Here is a 22,581-nt window from a genome sequence, read left to right as displayed (position 1 = left end):
TTGGCGAAATATTACGAAGTTCTCCGGAAATTGCCGACTCCATGATGCCATTTGTCAACAACGGTCAAAATGGAGGCGAGTGTGTGTTCATAGTCTTTCCACGATACGCTGATCAGATCAGAAATCAAAAGTAGATTAGGTATGATTCTTATATATTTTGTAAAGAGGATTTTTTTGAAAAGTTTTATTGGAATATTTCATCAGTTTGTTTTTGAGGTAAAAATTTATTACCTAGCAATAATAATTTTTTCTCAGTTGACAACAAGTTCAACAACCAAACATTCATTGTAGGCCCCATTATTTATGATTCCAAGTACCTTTTTTGTTTTATCCACAATTTGTAATAAAGGAAATTGTATTTAAAACTTGAGCTTCTTTCAGTTTGACATAATCTGCTTATAGTATGCATTGTGTTTATATCATATATTTGTAGATCTATTCAATGGTTGTCACAATGTATACCTTTGCATGCTGTGATTGAAAAAAAAGAGAGGAAGAAAATCATGTCTACATTGAAGCAGAAGGAGATAAGACCGCTTCTGGAGGGAAATGAACTCTTTCCTAAAGGGATGACGACGGGGAAGGGCCGGGTGAAAATGTACATTCCCGAGGACAAAGTAGAGATCGATGACGATTTTGAGGATGAGATTCTGATGACAGAGCGTCGTCGTAAGAGGAGAGTGTCATTGCTGTGGCAGGACTGCTTTCTCCTTATTGTGGACTTCCTGCAGTTTTTTGCTATTCTCCAGTCTATGGCTCTGCGGTGGACATGGCCAGAGGCCTGGCTCTCCAACACATACTTTGTCTTTCTGTTCAATCTGGATGTGTTTGAATTTGTGAAGCTGCACACCACTGGTGTATACATCAGTGTGCAGAATCACTACACACCAAGCTCCTCTGTGCCGGTTCAGTTCTGGGCTATTTCCATTGGCTGGCTTATGGTCATTTTGATACTAAGTGCAGTCTACCCCATAATCTATGTAGTTCTGTGGTACAGAAAAAGCCCTGCCCTAATGACAAAGATGGCCTATGTGCGACGTGTGTATTGTGTGATCATACAGGCTCTGACACTCCCACTTGCCACATATGTAGGTCATGTCTTTCAGTGCACAGACACGGACACTGTGGATGTTATGAATGACTTGAAGTGTTTCTATGGCCTTCACTGGTTGTATATTACATTTGGTCTGGCTATTTTGTTGTTTCTCTTTGTCTTGTTCCCTGTCTACATGGTGTATGTCACCAGGTCGGAGTCAGTTGGTTCATGCTCAAAGCACCACGAGTCTTTCCTGCTTCTGAAGGAGACAGAGTATAAAGTAGGACTAAACAAATGCTGGCTAGTGGGAGACATGTATATTTTTTCTTCGTTCCGATTCTGGGGACTCTATCACAGGGCTGTGATGCAGTGGCTGAAGCTACCCATTATCATCGCATTTTGTGCAGGTTTCGATAACATTTCCAGCCAATCATTAGCAGTGACTCTGCTCTTTTTCGGTTATTTCTTGGTGTTTATTTTTATCCGTCCCTACAGAATCCTTGTCTACAACTTAATGATGCTGCTGTCATTCCTGTGCCTTGGTAGTCTGGGAATAATTGGCTCGATGGTATCACGCTACAATGTCTACAACCTGTCCAGTCCCTGGCTCCTCCCTCAATACTCTAAGTGGATCCTCACAACCATCGTAGCAGGCTGGGGAGTGTTCTGGTTCATGTTCATCGTGTACCTGGTGATTCGTAGCATCCTGTATCAGAGGAAGATAATAACTACTCCCCTGTGGCCCACCTTTTCAACTTCGGACAATGACCACCTGAGTTTACAAACCAAGAAATTCCTCAAAACATTTCTACATGCCAAATTTGTGTTAGGTAGGTGATATCTATTTCAAGTTAATTGTATGTATGATTTTGAGATATACATCAGTCACCATCCTTCATTTGAATGTAATCAAGTCTTTGTATATCATGTAAACATAGTTTCATTTGTGTTCATAAGTGTCATACAGGTGCTTCTTGTTGGCATGATAAGTTTGCTAATATAATGTCCAGTACACTAGGTCCTGATTATTTCCTTAATTCCTAAAAATATTTCTCCTTTGATGTTTGATATATTATTTGTTGAATTCAATGATATTCGATAAGTCATGAAAATCTTATATCCAGCTGCTCTAATTTATATTATAAAGCATAGCTACCTTGTGAATGAGATTTAAATATTCAGTGACAACTGTATGCTCAGCTAGATCAAGTGTTATATAAGTGTGGCAGTTTGTTTATTTGAAAGTAAAGAAAAATGTATGTTACTAGAGTATCATTCACAACAAACTTGAAAATACATGCACAGATAAAATCATGGTTATAATTCATAGTTTAATTTAAGTGTAAAACCATGCAGAATGTAGACATACCAGTGTTTTCTGTGGACAAGATTTTATTTATCTCTTGGCTGCTCTGCTGATATTCAGGTGTCTGATCTCTCGAACTCTTGAAATCTCTCTCAGACTCTTGAAATCCTGCCAATTTTGTCCCAGGAGACATCTGTCACAGTTATATAATTATCGAACATTTACTTTGTAATGTAATCAATGAATTTCAGAGAGAACACAGCGTAGCCCGGTGATCTTCGCTCCAGTCCACGACTTATCTAGACAGATACAGATCTTGAATGCTTACTGTCGCGAGGCAGAATTCCTGGGTGATGCTCTCCATGGTACAATGTGGGATCTTTTAGACGAGATGATTGAAATTCATGCCAAGCTGGCACAAAAATCGCTGTTTGCAGGTAAAACTTTCTCTTGCGTACGACACTGTGTACATAAGGGAAATAGTGCGGCATATCTAATCACACAGAGGGCAAGTAATAAAAGAAAATTTACAGGAAAATTTTGTATTTAATTATATGCATACAATGTATTGTAGAATTCATTTAAAAGAAAAAAGCCACAAGAATATTATATTGGATGATCATAGTTTTGTTGCTTGTGAAATGAAATTTTCCTCTTCTTTTTTTTTTAATTTCTCTATTATCATTTTTTTTAAAGCTGTTTTATTTTCTTTCTACCATTAACAATTATATCTCACAGAGACAGTGAAAGAGTCAATCAGGAAGACAGCCAAGGAGTTCCTCTCCGTGATGCCGATGTTCTGCCAACGTCTCGCACAACGCGACTATGACCTCATTCTGGTGTCTCCAATGAAACGACGCATGCTCCTTAAGATGTTCTGCATGGGTCAGTTAGAAGTTGTGTAAATACTAATGTACATGTAACATTGATTTTATTTGCAACAGATCCAATCTGAAATGTTTTGTTTTATTTGATATCTTACATTAATAGTAAAGCAAGCATGAAAATCACACAAATAATTAGAAAGATATGCATTAAAAAATTTTGATAGGTGTTTTCCTGAATGGTCGAAGAGAAAAAGTAAGAAAGGATAGGCTGTTTATCCAGCCAGCATTAGAGAAAATCTGGCATGAAGAACCATACAGTCTGAATCTAGAAGGTTTGTTAAAACATAATTGTTATGACTTAGAGTGCTGCTGAAATCTTTATACGGTGATAAGAATTTTGAATTATTGAATTCATCGGGGGAAGGGGGGTGATTACAGCAGAGCTATTTACTTGTATGGATTGTCCATATTTTCCATGGATTATAAAGTTAAAATACGCTCTACGGATTCACATTGAAAATCTTATGATTTTCCACGAATCTGGGAGAAAAAATATCAATTTCCGAAATTTGCCAATCGGTATGATGAAACTTGTCAATTGAATTACACTGGTTCCCCACTGATTGGTCCTACACCGAGGAGAGAAGCGAGGTCAACAGGGAACCAGTTTAGTCAATTGAAGTTACCATTGTTTAAAGCACCATTGATATTTATTTATATCGAACTTTTGAAAAAGCACGGATGGCGAACGTCAGATTGACAAGAATGCAAACGAAACATCCAAACCCATTCAGAGGTTCAAAACAAGAAAAAAATATGCCGTAGTTTTAAGGTCTCATACAGAGTGCTTTGGCCATGCCTCCAACAATCGAAGAAAGCAGATCACATGGTGTTTTGCAGCGTGTGCAACATGGACTTCAGCTGCGGTCACAGAGGCAAAAATGACTGCTACAGACACGTTCAGAGTAAAGAACATAAAGACTTATCGAAGCTGAAAGTGTTTAATAAGTCGTGACAAGATTCATGGATATTTCTAACAACTCTGAACTAACTATCAGTGTGCAATAACTAGTTAAGTAAATGTCTGTTTAATTCAATATGGTGTATTTATATCAAGTTCAAATTGTTTTGAAATTAAGGGATAAATTTTATGGATGTAGAGAATATAGTTAAAACAAAATTTATTGAACAAAGAGCAAGGTCAAAATTGATATAACCAGCAACCTTCTACAAGGAGAGAACCTCATGGACTATAAAATGCTATGGTACATGTATAAAATATATCGCTAATTTAAAGAATGATGTAAAAACATGATAATTACACATTACTACAAATGTAAAATACAAAAGCAACAGTAAACAGCAACATTCTATTTATATGACAACAAGGAGTTATTCATATAAAAAAGGGTTTAACAACCCGCGTAGCACTTTTCGTTATATTCAACATTTATACTGACAAAGTGCTCAAAATACTGACAACTTGGTTCTAGAATACTGACATCAGTCAGACGGAGTAAACAGTAAACAGGTCTGTTACAGGAAAACAATAATCCTTATTATTATCTCATCAAAAGGATTTTACTGATGTTTTATTAGCATGGGACTAGTATGAAATTAGTAACCAGAGTTCCTTCCCTTTGATTTTAACAGAGGAGGATGGATATTTTGAGGACCTGTATCCCGACCCACTGGAACTCAAGAGTGACGACTCATCTGTGGACCTCTCCATGGCTAGCTCAGAGTCCGAGGTAACTTTCTGACATTCTAATATTTTGAAGAATTACTTGGACACATTCTTCTCAAGAACAATCATTCCCACATCATGCAAATTACTGCTTGTGTACTTAGTATGTTCAGATCAGTGTTTATAATATACTTAGATCAACGTTTATAATATACTCAGATCAGTGTTTATAATATACTTAGATCAACGTTTATAATATACTCAGATCAGTGTTTATAATATACTTAGATCAACGTTTATAATATACTCAGATCAGTGTTTATGATATACTCAGATCTGTGTTTATAATATGTTCAGATCTGTGTTTATGATATGCTCAGATCAATGTTTATAATATACTCAGATCAGTGTTTATGATATACTCAGATCTGTGTTTATAATATGTTCAGATCTGTGTTTATGATATGTTCAGATCTGTGTTTATGATATGCTCAGATCAATGTTTATAATATACTCAGATCAGTGTTTATAATATACTTAGATCAACGCTTATAATATACTCAGATCAGTGTTTATAATATGCTTAGATCAGTGTTTATGATATACTCAGATCAGTGTTTATAATATACTCAGATCAGTGTTTATAATATACTTAGATCAACGTTTATAATATACTCAGATCAGTGTTTATAATATGCTTAGATCAACGTTTATAATATACTCAGATCAGTGTTTATAATATGCTTAGATCAGTGTTTATGATATACTCAGATCTGTGTTTATAATATGTTCAGATCTGTGTTTATGATATGCTCAGATCAATGTTTATAATATACTCAGATCAGTGTTTATGATATACTCAGATCAACATTTATAATATGTTCAGATCTGTGTTTATGATATACTCAGATCAGTGTTTATAATATGTTCAGATCAGTGTTTATGATATACTCAGATCTGTGTTTATGATATACTCAGATCAGTGTTTATGATATGTTCAGATCAACGTTTATAATATGTTCAGATCTGTGTTTATAATATACTCAGATCAGTGTTTATGATATACTCAGATCTGTGTTTATAATATGTTCAGATCTGTGTTTATGATATGCTCAGATCAATGTTTATAATACATGTATGCTTAGATCAGTGTTTATAATATGCTCAGATTAGGGTTTAGCAACAAGGGTACAAGTCAACAACCAATTAGAATCAAGGAATGGTTCTAGAGTTTCAAAACTGAGATGAGCCCAACTGTGACCCCACTGGCCTGGACCTGTCTTTATATTTCATTATTGAAAGTAAGACCGAGTTTGAGGTCAGCTCCGTTTTGTGACCTTAAGAGTATTTTTATGTTGTTAATTCATTGCATACATTGTTGTCTACTTTAGCTTCCCTCGCCTTGGGGTTTTCATTTTTGTAAGGTGGTTAAAACTTGCAGGTCTTCCTGAAACCAGCTTTCCTGTACATCCTGTATGATTGACATGATTAAGTGTTTACATCTACTGGAGTTTCGTCAGTAATAATGCGGTGTTGTTTCAATGTAAATTACCTCTTAATATAAGCACTCCCCATTCAACTTGACATGAAAACCTATAGGTTTAATTTATAATACAAAATACATGTATATAAGGAATTTGTCAATTATGCAAATTACCATTGGTTTTATACCCCCATAATACATGCACAGACAACCTTGACATTCATTCTTTAATTAGTGTGTTTGTTTGGAGGTAACTTGATAATTACTATACATTGATTTGTTAATGAGGAAGAGAATTAACCTGATAATTACTATACATTGATTTGTTAATGAGGAAGAGAAGATAATTAACCTGTTGATTACTATACATTGATTTGTTAATGAGGAAGAGAAGAGAATTAACCTGATGATTACTATACATTGATTTGTTAATGAGGAAGAGAATTAACCTGATAATTACTATACATTGATTTGTTAAGGAGGAAGAAGAGAATTTGACAGGCATCATGAGTCAGCTCCAAGAGGAGGAAGAACTGGAATTCGAGCAGCTCCGGTAAGAACTCGCTATATGATTATTCCGGAAAATTAATTTTGAATTTCAATTACTGTACAGTCAAATCTCGTTATCTCAAACTCAATGGAGCTGAGTAAAAACTGTGAGATATTGGGGGATTCGAGATATTGAGGTTAAAATGCATAATTTGATAGAGAAAACATCGTTTAGACTTCTAACTAACTTCAACATATCCATGGTTTTCAAGATATTGATGTTCAATATACCAAATTTCAACTGTAGTTCATGGAATTTGTGCTACAATTTATTCAGATGTGGTTTGCAGAAGGGTTGAAATGGATTTTGATATCTTCCTCTGCTCTTATTAAGTGGACTCAAAAATGGGCACAATTTTAGGTTGCCATAATTCAGTTTGGAAGAAAAAATATTTGACACAAGTCTACTGTAAGCACTTTTTATGTAGATAGGAAAAATACATCAATTTTGTTTCTTTGACAGATCCCAGTCTCTGCTTCTCGACCTAGATCAACAGTCAGCTGATCCCTCCCCCACCCCAACTGGTAGCCGCCCAAGCTCAGCCGTACATAGCGACTCTCCTCGACCAAAGAGTGCATCATCCAACCAGAGATCCAGATCAGGAGCATCCATTCCCAGGTCACGACCTACCTCAGGGTCACATTCCACCATTATAGGGCCGGGTCTGAAACAGAATTCTGGATCTTCTGTCAGTGGATCTAGACCATCCTCCGGGAGGTCCACTCACAGTAAGCAGTCAAAGACAGATCAGAACAAAGACGATGAGCAAGGCCATGTCAACCCAGGATTTGTGGAGGAAACACCGTCACCACAAGGTCAGTGGAAAGAGAATTATCTCAAGCAGTTGAATTTCAGATGATTGTATAGATCGACGAGGTTCTCTTGATTTTGATGCTCGCTATAAATTATCCACTTGTAGTAATTTACATCAGATCTGTCCTGTATATTTGTTTGGTGCTCCTGGGTTAGTTTTTGAAGGCACCATTACTTAAACGTGTACATGTATGGTATCTTTAGCTGCAAAACTGTAGTTCTCTAAGAAAATATTTGGACAGATCAGATAAGAACTCTGATCTGTCTCAATATTTTCCCAGAGAGCTACAGTTCTGCAGCTATGGTGTTTCAAAACTTATTTTATGATTATGGGAGGTGGAGATTTATTACATGAGATGAAGGAATGAAAATTCAAGTTCTGTTCAAGTTATCAGAATATACAGATTAAGACTAAATTCTTATGTAAATTAGTGAGAAATGGAATTTTCTTGTTGGAATAATGCTGCCAAAAATTTTCAGTTAGTAGGGCCCCGCAATAGGCAGGTGTCTTGCAGTGATCAGCCTGAGTGTGTGCTTGTATCCGTGTAAATGTTTTTCAGTCATTTTCGGCTATTACAGCAGCTATTGTGTTGAAAATTCATACATGAACTTATAATAGTACATCAATGGCTTACAGGTCAAGTTTGAGGCTGGGCTCTGTTGACTTATTTTTTTAAGAGCTATGGACCTTGAACTTAGCAAATTTCAGGGATTTGACAGTTTTCCAGACTGTTTTTGGCTATTCCCGCAGTTATTGAATTGAAAATTTATATATGGACTTATATTAATGGGTTACAGATCAAGTTCAAGCTTTGTTTTTGAGAAAGTTGTGGACCTTGAACTTTAATAGCAAATAATGCCCCAAATGGGACCCATTTGTGATCCTTGCTATCACAATGATATCTAGTTTCAGCTTTAAACAACAGAAAAATACCAATCAGTTTAAACTGTGATACTCTTTGAAAACATCCATTATGTGTTGAACTTTTACAATTTAATATGCCTAGAATAATAATTGAAATGGTGGAGAACATTTAATTTCATTATATTTTAGTCAACCTTCTTTTCTCTGTCAGGGAAACACAAAAGCGGAGAAACTCCAACCATGAAGAAATTTGGAGACGCCAAAGTTGTAGCAGGAAGACTGAGGAAAAAGCGCACCAAAAAGCGAGACTCGGAGGCCTAACACCTGAAGGAGGGGTGTGCAGCAGTGTCAGTTCCTGTGGCTGGCCCACATCCTCAGACACGTACTGCAGAAAATGAATGTGACATTTTCTATTTTGATAAATGATTTTTTTGTATTCCGTCCATTTTATTTTCATATTTCTTGAAATAATATTATTTGTTAACAATAATTTAGACATAGATTTAATTATATTTATATATTTCTTTTTTATTTATTTATTTAAATTTGCTAATGAGTTAATTCTGTCCACTTTACACCCTTTACTTCTTAAGTTTTATATTTAATTTGTTATGTGTTGATCACATGTTACAAGTAATTTTGTGCAATGAAAACAAATGTGATAATTGATTTATTTTTATGCCTCTGGAATCCTAGATTTGAGGGATATGGTTTTTTGTCCTGTTTGTCTGTCTTTTAAAGTATATAAAGTGAAAGGGCTTTTATATCTAGTGCCCATGACACCTCACAACAAAGCCTTTCCAATATTTGACCCTGTATGACCTTGACCATTTACCACCTTAATATTACAAACTTTGAACATTGTTAACAATGATGATGAGAAAGCTATGATTTGTAATGGGTGTAATCTTTGAAAATTGGTTCCCCAACAGTACCACAGTTGAAAACTATAAGTGATAGGGCTTTTAATTAATATGTAGTGGGGGGGGGGGGTTATAAACCTTGTGACAAGGCCTCTCCGATGATACATGGCTGTGCTATTTGCAAAACATGGCTATGCTGTGTCGGGAGACAATCATGTTTACAAAAATCATCTTGTTTCTGTTTTACACACTCGTTATATGTTTACTCACGAAAATCTCTTAATATGCACCAACATACAATCAAGGTTTATTGTAGAATAATTGATTGATTGCTATTTTGTATTATATTTAGATTTGTATTATCAACATAATACTGACCATATTAAAAATGAATAATGTTCCTTTATTGTTGAATTGATTGAATACAAGTTATAACGACTTTGTCATACATGTTTAATTTGGTTATTTTATCCACCACAATGTTGTGGGGGTGAAATCAGGTGGACCTTCCATCCAAATCATAAAGAGACTTCCCCATTTCATTAGAATCAATCTGCTTCACACATATGCTTGTATTGAGATTAAGATGATCCCTTTTGATATTGGCGGCAAAGGTCAAGCACACTGGCTTGGATTTCTCGAAAAACTCTCGAACTTAAGTTTGAGATTTCTTTTATTTGAGCAGTCTGAATTTTAGTAAAATTATCCAAATTTCAACTTTTAAAAGTTTCTTTCAAGAAATCCAGGCCTGGACACCGATATAAGAAAAGTTTTTGTGACTCTAGTAATTAATTTCTATTCTTATGGAGTGACCAAATTACACCACAACATACTATGGATTGAGGATTATGCTTAAATTGATCAAAATGGTATGAAGCACAACCCTAATGGCCAATCAAACAGGACACGATCGGGAAGTGATCTCCAAGTAATGTTTTGCCTGTATTCACGATATATATAATACATAACTATTAAAGAAGAGCATGGCATCTTCCACCATCCACTACCTTAATCTTCCACTACCTTAATCTTCACTTGTACTCGGAAGGAACTACGACAGCTCTAGTGAAATCTGATGAAATATTGACAGACTTCAAAATTTTATATTTACTGGTTCATTATCTCTCAAGTAAATAAAATTTCTCAGCTACTTTGGGTTGATTCAAGCAGTTGAAGAATAGGTGTTAACATCATATATTTAAATTTCATGCAAGGATACTGGAAAAATTTTCCAACTTCTGTTCCAAATCTATGCTTTATTTTGATCATGCATAACAAGGCTGAACATCTCTACCTATCTTCTTGTTTAGCAGGTATTGGTACTTGTACAAGATGTGTTGGAATATAGTAAACTTCCCTTCAGAAATATTAAAGCTCAAAATTTTTTACACATGTGAAGCATGTCACCCCTTGTAAAATAACAAAAAATTATGCATCTTTTTTACTGAATTATCAATCATATTAATTAATTAAAGAGTTTTACTCAAATTATCTACAAGTACTGTGTAATCATTTTATTTCGAGGGGGTTCGACTTTTCTGGATTTCATGGTACCCGTATCCCATGAATTTCAAACAAAAAGGAAATATACAATGTACAGAGTGTTTCAATTTTACAGAAACCATATCCTTAAATCATATCCCAACAAACTTTAGAATTTTGGCATACTGGTATATACAAAACTTGATCCCTATGAATTTTTAAATACAGCAGTAGTCTATACTACAAAAACAATCTACAAACATTTCTTTTCATGAATCTGCTCTTGGCAACATTTGTAGAAAAGAATGGCAAGATATTGCAAATCTCTGTTCAGATGACCATGTGCAAAAATTCTCAGTTAACAAATTTTCTTAATAACAATAAACAAACTTGGACTGTTAACAGTTTATTGGTCAATTTACTAATGATTAACAAGATCTAGTCTGATCACACACACAGACAGACATACAGACTATAGAACTACAGTGCTGAGATTCTACAGAGCGGAATGACTTCTCATTATATGTCACAACATGTTTCATTCCTTTCTATGACGATGAGACACCAGAGTTAATAGATTTATAAACTGGTTCACTTTAACACTGATAATGTGGTCAAAGTATGCAGTATTTAGTATTATCCCACAAAGCATACTACAGTAAAACACCATTACACTGTATAACAAACAAACATGCTTTATGACAAATTCATGTTTATTGCGAAGTGATATTTATTCCCTCGTGCGAGAGAAAAATGACAAAATTTTTATTGAATATAATGATGCTTGGATATACTGAACTGATTTTTGCTGGTCCTGGAGGTTCACTATAACTGTGTTTTACTGTAATAAGCTTTTATGTTCAATATTTTACCTAAAATTCTGGAGAGAAAAATATTGGGGTTTGTTTTTTGATAATTATACTAATCAATACATGACTAACTTGTATTTTTACACAATAGCACTATAGTTTGTTCATCTATGAAACAAAGTTTAATGTTCAAAACGCTGACAAATGGAGTGAACCAATGCACTGATAAACTGAGCTGCATTCATGAAATTTTACATCGACAACACAGCAAAAATGTACAATTATGATTGCGCATGGTAAGAACACTTATTTACCAAACTCAGTTTCCTCTCAGCAGCCACCTTAATTAGAGCAAAAGAACCGTACATTATCTTTTGGTTTTTAGAACAATGAGTTTTAATTTATTTAAAGAATGAACACAAAAACAGAACCTCACAACCAATTGTGTGTGTGCAATAACATTTAAGTTAAACTCTGGAATGTGTGTATAACATTGACGTGTACAAGTAGAAAAAAAAACTAACAAAAATATAAACAATACAAACAGAATATACATCTAATATACCACAACCGAAGATTCAATACACATAGGATTTCTTGAGGTTGGAGCAAAGCATCTGAATATACATTGAGTATGAATTATATATGGATTTCAATCCGAGGACTATCACTAAAGTGTATAAAAGGATTTCAGAAGTTCGTATTAATTGGATTTCTTTGAATAAACATTAATGATGAAGTGGATCTCTCTGGAAGCACCTTTATATGCTGTACAAAGTCTCACCAACACAACAGGGCATGGAGGAAACGGGAAGGAATGTGGTAGAATTTTCCTCATCTCACCAACATAAAAAGCCAAGAAGGAAATGGAGAGGAATGTGGTAGAATTTCCCAAATCCGTGTGAAATATTCTGTCAATATCACCAGTCAGTTTATATCTGGATATCCAACAAATACTATTCAAACACCCTGTATGTGGAATGTCATCATAATTATAAATATCATCTGGAACATTTTAAACACAATAAAACTTAAGTAAAATATATTGTTATCAGCTGTCAGAAAAAAATGATGCAAGAGATTCTGGGAGGTTTAACCATTCATAGAGAATAGTCTCAAAGACTCGCATATCATCATCAACATATCACATCACAAAATCTTCACAGAGAAAACCCTCAACTCGTTACAACTGATAGGTATACAAAACTAGTCAAATTAAACAAAAATTGCGTAAAAAAGGGTAATCTCTTTGAAGGATGAATTATCAACATGATTGAACCCTACACTTAAAAAAAAAATGTCATACACACTGTGTAAAACTTAAAATTGTCAGAAATGTGCAATAACATTGATTTAATAACATGCTTTGATTAATAATGTGCTTTCTAAATATACAGTAAGGAGATATAAACAGTTCAAGACGAGACTACCCTACGATGAACTACAACTCCTTAATACTACAATATATTGCATGTCCTTCTCATTCCATCCATTGCACTATGCCGTTCATACAACACTTGTTACAGAGTGAATGATTTTGTTTCAGCGTAATATTTATGAAAGGTGTCACTAAATACAGTCCAGAATGCCCGGGAGAGAGCAGAAGGAGGCGTGGTCACTCAGCACTGACAACTTCCGCTCTCGGGGTTTGGATTCTCGGTCAGTCGAGTTCCTTTGGTCTGACTGTTTACAAGGGAAGGATCCTGGTCTAAGCTCTCTGACATTTTATCGCAAATGATGTCTACCAAACGTTCAAATACAGCCTTGACATTTATATTCTCCTTCGCTGAAGTTTCAAAAAATTCTAAACCTGAAAGAATTATGAAGCACATTTTATTCATTTTCTATAAAAGAGCGATTCATCAGGGACAAGATAAATTTAGATATACTACATACAGGGATATCCCCCCTTCCCATTTCTGTATGGGCAAATTTTGAAATTTAAATTTACACATTACTTTAAAGTTGCAAAAAATTAGCCCTGGACAAATCTAAACAGGGATTAAATCATTCTTTAGTGCATTTGGGCCAAAAATGTCCCTGTATATAGTAAATACAGAATATCAAAGCTCTACATAAAATATATTTCATAAGATTCCGATAATTAAAAATATCTTTTACAGTACTTATTCAGTAGACATTTATACAGAAATAATAAATATAGATCAAACTAATTTCTGAAATTTAAATTTCCATCTTTGTGATGTTTGTTTATTTTTGCTTAATGGTATTTCTATTTCCTCTGAAAAGGGGATTGGTGAAGTAGAAAATAAATATTTCCCTAATGTGACGGTGCGTGTATGCCCTTAAGAGCGTGTATAAAAGCAAAGATAGAAGTTCTATTGATCCATGAAGCTTTATCAGTCTGAATAAATCTACAGTAGTATTTTCTGGACATCAGAGAAATTATTGGAGTGATGTACGTCTTATAATATCACTGTTGCAGTATTTTATTCCACTATTTACATAAGAAAAGGTTGCTGAAAACACTTGGGCCTAAAGAAATATGATTCTTTAAAAATATTGCTGAAAATATCTAAAACAGAACCACTTGGGAGATTTCTCATTACCTTGTGTTTGCCAAGACATCATTTGACCAGTTACCATCCCATTATCTTAACAGTTACCATCTCAATATCTTAACAGTTACCATCTCATTATCTTAACAGTTACCATCCCATTATCTTAACAGTTACCTCCCCTTCTCTGACAAGTTACTACCCCATTCTTTGACCATTTAAATTCAAATCATTGCCCACTTACCATCCCAATCTTTGACCACTTACCATCCCAATCTTTGACCATTTACTATCCCATTCTTTAACCAGTTACTATCCCATTCTCTGACCATTTAACTATACATTATCTCCCTATATACCATCTCATCATCTAACCAGTTACAATCATAACAGAGGAAATGGATATAACATGATGTGCCACATAAATCTGAAATTTTTGAATTGATTAAAAGTGAAGACTGATATTTTAGGAGTTGTTGGTTTCTCTTGTTGACTTCTCCAGAGTCTCTCATGGTGTGCCAGACTAATCAGTTCCGCAACTTAAAGAGAACATTCCAATCTAAAAACTGTAATATCACACCCTGATGGCCAATATCAATCTATGCTTATTTCCCGATATAAAAAGGAACATAAAATAGCTTTACGCAATAGCGACATTCCCTTACGTATTCTGATCTTTCTCCATTATGGTGGGTTTTTACAATATTGATTTTTGCTGAGCTAAGGAAGGCCCAGAATCAATACTCTCATTTCATGAGGGACTGTATCAGTATGCACGAATTCATGTTGATGTAGACATATGTTTGTGTCATTTGTAACTGCATTGTATAGTCATCTCAGGACTCACAAGATCAATATCACCGTACCAAAACATTCTTAGTTTAACAGTCTTAGTCAAACTTTCATTTTACCTGATGGACAAACTACTTTAATCCCTTTAGAACCTTAGAATCTCTTCATGACAGAACACTGACCCTGTACCTATCTGATCAGCTGATTAACTAGATCCTATACCTATCTGATCAGCTGACTAACTAGATCTTGTACCTATCTGATCAGCTGACTAACTAGATCCTATACCGATCTGATCAGCTGACTAACTACCCTGTACCTATCTGATCAACTGACTAACTAGATCCTATACCTATCTGATCAGCTGACTAACTAGATCCTGTACCTATCTGATCAGCTGACTAACTAGACCCTATACCGATCTGATCAGCTGACTAACTAGATTCTATACCTATCTGATCAGCTGACTAACTAGACCCTATACCGATCTGATCCGCTGACTAACTAGATTCTATATCTATCTGATCAGCTGACTAACTAGATCCTATACCTATCTGATCAGCTGACTAACTAGCTGACTAACTAGATTCTATACCTATCTGATCAGCTGACTAACTAGATTCTATACCTATCTGATCCGCTGACTAACTAGATTCTATACCTATCTGATCAGTTGACTAACTAGATCCTATATCTATCTGATCAGCTGACTAACTAGATTCTATACCGATCTGATCAACTGACTAACTAGATCCTGTACCTATCTGATCAACTGACTAACTACCCTGTACCTATCTGATCAGCTAATGAAGTACAATACTAACCCATGCCTATCAGTTGATGAACTAGAACATCTATCTGATCAACCAACTAACTATGAAAATGAAAATATCAATCCTATGCTTATCATATCCTTTGTCTCACTAGGAAAAAATTAATCCTGATCTGCTGACTATCTAGGACAACACTGATCCTGTACCTATCTGATCGGCTAACTGCTTCCCCCTTTCCGTGGAAACGACCCTTTCGTCCTCAAGGTCACACTTATTGCCAACCAACACGACCTGGGCATTGTCCCATGAGTAAGTCTTTATCTGTGTACACCTGTAAAAGTAAAAGCTTCAGTCACATCACCTGAGCTACCCCCACCCATCATCTACTGACCCAGCCTAATTACAGGTGACCCCCAACTCCATTCACCTCCTCCCACATAGAGTTTGTAAAGAGACCCCTCCATTCATCCATGCTTACTGACTACTGATAGCTTCAAAGGGACATTGATCAAGTAACAAACAATTCATCCAGAAAACAAATTGATTTTTTTGTAACAGTTTTGTTACTGTCCAAATACATGTTTAAATTCCTTATATGGAATACCATGTTTGCTTCTCGATTACATATCCCTGTAAAGTAATGTCTACTGAATGATATGAGAATAGCCACAGTAGACACCAGACACAGCTGTACACATGTAGGTCTCTACACAAACAGTAGAGTCTGTATAGTTCTTATGTCTACAGCTGTCTCCGAGTCCCTACATCAGAAAAACTCCAGAAACGATTCACAGAGCCTCAATATCTTTATATAGTTCATAAAAAAGCATTTAGTCCTCGAGTTTTTCTGATATTCATGAAAAGAAAAGGAATTAAAGTAAGCCTGCCACCAAGCACTGATGTTCTGTATACAAGAGGTGTAGGAGTAGGAGTTAGGACATATAGTGTGTGTGTGTGTGTTTGTGGTAGGGTTACAGTGTTACCTAATTCCGAGGCCAGTTCTTGACCCTGTCGAGTAGAGACCTCGCGAGACGCCTCCATATCACATTTGTTACCCACCATACAAACACAACAGTTGCTCCAAGCATGTGTCTTGATCTGAGTGCACCTAAGTGTGTAAAATTGTGAGTGTGCACAAAATAATACAACAGTACATACCAGTCTATAAACAAAAGAGTGAACTTGTTAGTCGTTATGTAAAAAAGAAAAAAAACAACAAGCAACAAAAACTTAAGAACAGTGTAACAAATATTTATGTGCTGAATAATATTGATGTTAATAGTGCATGCAATGTTTATAGGTTTCCAATAATTTCATTGTAGAAATTTAAAAGAATTCTCAGAAATATGAACATTGATATTGAATTCTTGGAGAGCTGTGAGATAGGAGATATTTGACAACTGTAATCATTGTTAGTTTCAGGTGAATTAGTCCAGGTGATTAAAGGTAACAGGTGTCTAGGACAATGGGCAGTTCACACCAGCTGTTAGTGACCTAATTACCTAACGACAGGTTTACTACTGATTACACCAATGATATAATTAGAATATTCTATTGATTATAATATTTCATACATGAAATGCAATATACCGTGGTTTTCTATTCACTATTAGTAAACCTAGTACACACAAGTAAATTACTACATGCTATATAATAAAATCAATGTTTACATACATATATATGACAAGTAAAAGCTAAAATTCTACTCCAATATGAAAACAGTCATGTCGCACAATTTTCTAGGAAATAAATGCACAATTAAAGAAAAGTATGTGTGCAAGAGATATGTCAGATGTGTACTGACAACAAATTGAACTCACTGCACACAACTCTTCTTGCATTTATTTCCACACAAAATTGAGATCCATTCTCCAAAGTCTGTGAGTAAAGTTTATTAATAATATTCAAGATGCTAGGTTGCTTTAATGCCTGTTAAGTAAAGATATAAAGCACTTCATACAATTTGTATTAACACTTTTCATTGTTCATATGCCATGTGGCTTCATTTCATCCTCTCTGATTTTGGTGACCAATACTGACCAGTTTATGACATTTACATTCAATTCTGACTCAGTTTAAACCAATCCATTACTACATTTAATTCTGACTCAGAAAACATCAGTCCATGCCTACATTTAATTCTGACTCAGAAAAAATCAGTCCATGCCTACATCTAATTCTGACTCAGAAAACATCAGTCCGTGCTTATATTTAATTCTGACTCAATTTAGACAATCACAATGACCAGTATAACAGATATTTTCTGCAGTTGGAAATTTTTGCAGTTTCAACTGTTAATGGTAGCAATGACATTCTGTGTTTCAAATTTCTGCAGTTGCATTATACCTTTATGTACATATGTGCATTTATGTAGGACTCCAAAGTGTGATGGCCACGCCAAAGAGGGACGGTCTGCTCCAAACCCTGATGGTGTGACACGCCAAAGTGCGATGGTCTGCGCCAAATCCCGATGGTGTGACAGGCCAAAGTGCGATGGCCACGCCAAAGAGCAATGGTCTATGCCAAATCCCGATGGTGTGACAGGCTAAAGTGTGTCCACACTCATGCGCTAAAGCGCAATGGTGTGACACACCAAAATGCGATGGTGTGAGACGAATGTGCCAAAGTGCAATGGTGTTATATGCAAAAGTCCGATGGTACACATTTACGCGCCAAAGTGCGATGGAGTGACACGAAGTCTGTTGGTTTGCAAAACGGAATGGACATTTTGGCATGTAAGATCATCGCACTTTGGCATTATGCACCTGCAAATGACAGACTCTCACACTTTGGCATGCCAGACCATCGCACGTTAGCGTAGCATGCCTATAAGAGAGGGACCATCACAATTTGGCATGACCATCGCACTTTGGCGTTCGTAATGCAAACAAACCATCGCACTTTGGCACATACCATTATACTTTGGCGTGACCATCACACTTTGGAGCAACCATCGCACTTTAGAGTCTTACATACATATTTTCCAATTGTAACTTTTGCAGATTTTTCCTGTCCGCAAATTCCACAAAAAATGGACAAACACAGAATATACCCATTATACTGACCAGTCCGTGACTACATTTAATTCTAAATCAATTCAGACAATCATACTGACCAGTCCGTGACATATATTTAATTTCGACTCAATTTAGACAATTATACTGACCAGTCCATAACAGCGTTGAAGGACTCTTCATTTGTGACATCATACATTAAAATAAATCCCATAGCACCTCTATAGTAAGCTGTTGTGATAGTTCTATACCGCTCCTGGCCAGCAGTATCCTGTAATACAACATAAATGGTGACAAGTTTTATCCCAGAGTGAAGTGAAGGTCAAACTATAAGGTACATCAAAGCATTGCATTCACTTAGACAATAATTAGATGATAATTAAGACAGTAATCAGACTAATTGCTTCACTCAACTTTCAGATACCAGGTTTTCATTAAATTTTGTGGGTTTTCACTGACAAGTAATTTCAAAGAAAACTGCTCTTATAATGCTCTTTTTTTATGAGGAAACAACTGAATTCATTGGACACTAATTTCATAGTGGCAAAACCAAAAAAAAAAAATAATAATAAAACTTGGTGTTTGACAAAAAGTGAATAAAACCACAGTAAATAGTTGCAAGACTTGATTATTGATGTAATACACTACAACTTCTTTATAATTATAAGAAAGTTTCATTGGTTAACAAAAGCTCTGACGATGTTTTGAAGAAGACAAATTAAATTTCAGTCTATCAATTTCAGGTCTGAGTGAAATACCAAAATTTTGCTTTGAACTTTAAAAGGGTTTAATTAACTTTATAACTGTATCTTAAACAGGATCTGTAATTGACATACAAGACCTAGAAAAAACAAGAATTTAATTATCACATGGAATACATTCACATAATGACATATCTCCATCATCTGTAACCATGGTGATACTGTACGGAATCTCCTGATGAAGTTGAGCGAGATGAACAAGATAAAACAGTTTGATTTCACCGACCTGACACTCTGGTGCTGATTTGTTAAATAATAGATTACAGATTGATCAATCTGTGGGCTGTCGATCTAGTACCTGAGAGAGGCAAACAAAGCCTTCCTCTTCATTCTCCACTTATCCTAATCTAAGTTTACTTTCAAACAATCAAAGATGGGTTTATCAATAAATTATTACTTTTAAGGAATTTGATATTGCTGCTAATAAATTCCATAAAGCCATTACTTGTGAGTAAATTATTCATTCTGGTTTAAAACTCTGACAAGTGAAGGTATGTTGAACTGATGTTACAAGATACCAGAATCAGAGAGAATTACAAATTAATATACAGTCAAGATTTTCTCATTTATCTCCTGCAAATCTATAAATCTGACATTGATATTGCATTATTATAATTTCGCTATTGTAAAATATATCATTCATTGTGGTGAGTTGACCAACATTGACGATCTGGTGGAAATAAAACTTGGTAATAAAACTTTTAACGATTAACAATCACATTCATGTCTCCCGATCGATAGCTGGGATATTGGCCTGTGGGGGTCATTAGCATTGGGAGGAAACTGGAGAATCCACTCCAAAAGTTCAGAGGCCTACTAACAGTGTATATGTACCAAATACAGTAAAATATACTTACAGTAAATTTGGGACAAACAAATTTGATTCGTTGTAAATGGAACACATAATATCCAATAAGTTCATAACTCAATTACGTACATCACTCAAGACTTTAGAATTTCAAAATAATTGAAATAATTGTAATATATATGTGAATCGATGTAAGTCAAAAGTATGTCAATGCAATTCACATTATCTGTGCACGATCATATCTATGATGTCAGAAAATGAACCATTTCCCAAAAATTCTTTAGAATGTAGCCCAGGGTTTCGACCCAGTTTAATGATAGAATTCATTTAAATTTGCATTGAAGTGTTTGCAATGTAGCAAACCTAATTTTGAAATAAAAATATGGCATAACTGGACCTGGATTACGAGTTTACTTGGTTATATATGAAATCAATTTGTTTTCCAGGTACAATCATGATCAAAATGAATAATTGGATCAAAATAATAACTAATAATATTTATATATCCCTATTTTTGTCTGTTTTACTGTGTTGTAACATTTGAATAAGAATCTTCAAACTGTTGAGAATCCATTTCCATTCAAAGCGCTTCATTTCAATTATTGTGACCTAAATTTTGAGTGTATTCTTTGTAGCAATTTAATAATCCATGCTAAACAGATACTGCAACACCTCTTCCTTTTGCGAGTACATAAGACATATTATAACGGGGGATGAGGGGGTGGACACAGTTAAAATATTCTAAAACCGATGACACCTACCCATATCTGCAGTTTGACCCGTTTATCCTGTCTGAACACCGTTTTCACTTTGAAGTCGATTCCGACAGTACTGACAAAGGCGGAGGTGAAGGAATCATCGGCGTAGCGGAAAAGGAAGGAAGTCTTTCCCACACTGCTATTCCCGATGATCAGCAGCTTAAACATGTAATCAAAATTCTGGTCTGCAGCATCCTTCTGCCATTTTGAATCATTTGCCGATGCCATCTGTAAATATTTCACATAAATTTTTTAATACATGTTTAAATCACTACCTTAATATCATACAGAGACCATGACAAACCTATTCAACCACTCAAAATGAAATATCAAAGTTTTAGGGGGGAGGGGGGGGGGAGGGGGGCATGAAATCAGGTCTCCATGAATATCCTTTTTTCTCTCAAAGCACAAAAATTTCAACTCAAGAAAATGAGTGATTCAGTGGTGTATGTGAAAATTTCACTTTAAAGAAACTTCATTGTACATGTTAATATTGACCAAAGAGAAATTTAATTAATTCATGCATGCCGGGTCACCAAACACTAGTGTAGGAGATTTGAATCTATTATCATGTATTACCAATATAAAATGGAATTCCATGATTGATTTCAGAGGGTGTTAACAAGTGTGAACCCAGCTGTATACAGAGAGAGAGATAGGTGGGATGATTCAGGACTACCACCCCATCATCACCAGATATGCCATGTACACAAAATCTTATAAATACAACACATTAGAAATCAATATCTACTTTTATGCACTTAATATTATACCATAAAGATCAAGACGATCAATATTCAGTGTAAAACAGAACCTAGTGAATCCTGACAGATCTAGAAATTATACCTTAATTCCTCAAGTGAATCAAAAATATCACAATTTAGTCTTGGTCTATAGCCAAACACACACACGAGATCTGATAATCCCAGCCACGCTATATCACCACAAAGAGAAGTGGTCAGCTGTAAATGTGAGGGTGAAGGCTACCCTCAGGGCTAGAAATAGCCAAGAAAACACCTGCTACCGAGATAGATAGTCCCACGTAATACTGGGTATGTGATCAAACTCTGATGTCAGACTCCGCTGCCATCAATATAAATACTATTGATTGGCTTCTTTCACTAATAACCAATCAGCTGTGATGTTCTGTATACTGACGTACTAGGATAACCCAGGGTCAGGAAAACGAAGGGGCACTGACCCACACACATGACGACTTTCTCTCTCTCTCACGAGATGGTACAATGGACCACTGACGCTGTGTTTTGAAAACTTCTATGACGATCTTTGTTACTCTACTCCGTGTAAACAAGGAAAGCTTTCTCAGATGCACACAGACGACAGAAATTTAATGCCATCAAGGTCCAGGTTTTTATAGAAATTTACGTATGAATTTTGCAACAAATTCTAATTTTAGCATGGAGGTACAAATATT

The 22,581-nt window shown here is 35.3% G+C and overlaps 2 protein-coding genes across 9 annotated transcripts in view; one reads left to right on the top strand and one right to left on the bottom strand.

Moving 5' to 3' along the window:
• The first annotated feature begins 28 nt into the window (after positions 1 to 28).
• LOC125668800 (uncharacterized) lies at positions 29 to 9,830 on the top strand. The gene is made up of 9 exons (XM_048903221.2): positions 29 to 139; positions 434 to 1,866; positions 2,594 to 2,779; positions 3,081 to 3,227; positions 3,394 to 3,501; positions 4,823 to 4,920; positions 6,819 to 6,892; positions 7,352 to 7,704; positions 8,779 to 9,830. Exons 2-9 carry the CDS (start codon positions 504 to 506, stop codon positions 8,886 to 8,888), a joined length of 2,439 nt encoding a protein of 812 aa, XP_048759178.1. The 5' UTR covers positions 29 to 139; positions 434 to 503; the 3' UTR covers positions 8,889 to 9,830.
• A 1,475-nt stretch (positions 9,831 to 11,305) lies between these two features.
• The window catches only part of LOC125668801 (ras-related protein Rab-3), a 28,518-nt gene continuing 17,242 nt past the window's right edge, over positions 11,306 to 22,581 (bottom strand). For 3 of the 8 annotated variants that reach the window (XM_056163688.1, XM_056163689.1, XM_048903223.2), the window contains exons 2-5: positions 21,150 to 21,374; positions 18,972 to 19,090; positions 16,789 to 16,913; positions 11,306 to 13,531 (exon numbers count right to left, since the gene is read on the bottom strand). In XM_056163688.1, the coding sequence (XP_056019663.1) occupies positions 13,341 to 13,531; positions 16,789 to 16,913; positions 18,972 to 19,090; positions 21,150 to 21,374 (660 nt within the window). In that variant the 3' untranslated portion in view covers positions 11,306 to 13,340. Of the gene's footprint in view, positions 13,532 to 16,011; positions 16,137 to 16,788; positions 16,914 to 18,971; positions 19,091 to 21,149; positions 21,375 to 21,992; positions 22,371 to 22,581 lie in introns of those variants that run through there. The other 5 variants (XM_048903224.2, XM_048903225.2, XM_048903222.2 and 2 more) reach the window with 3 other exon arrangements.

This window comes from Ostrea edulis, chromosome 4, assembly GCF_947568905.1.
Source record: "Ostrea edulis chromosome 4, xbOstEdul1.1, whole genome shotgun sequence".
Lineage (NCBI taxonomy): Eukaryota > Metazoa > Mollusca > Bivalvia > Ostreida > Ostreidae > Ostrea > Ostrea edulis.
Note: the sequence above shows the minus strand (reverse complement) of the source record. Positions and strands in the feature narration are given on the sequence as shown.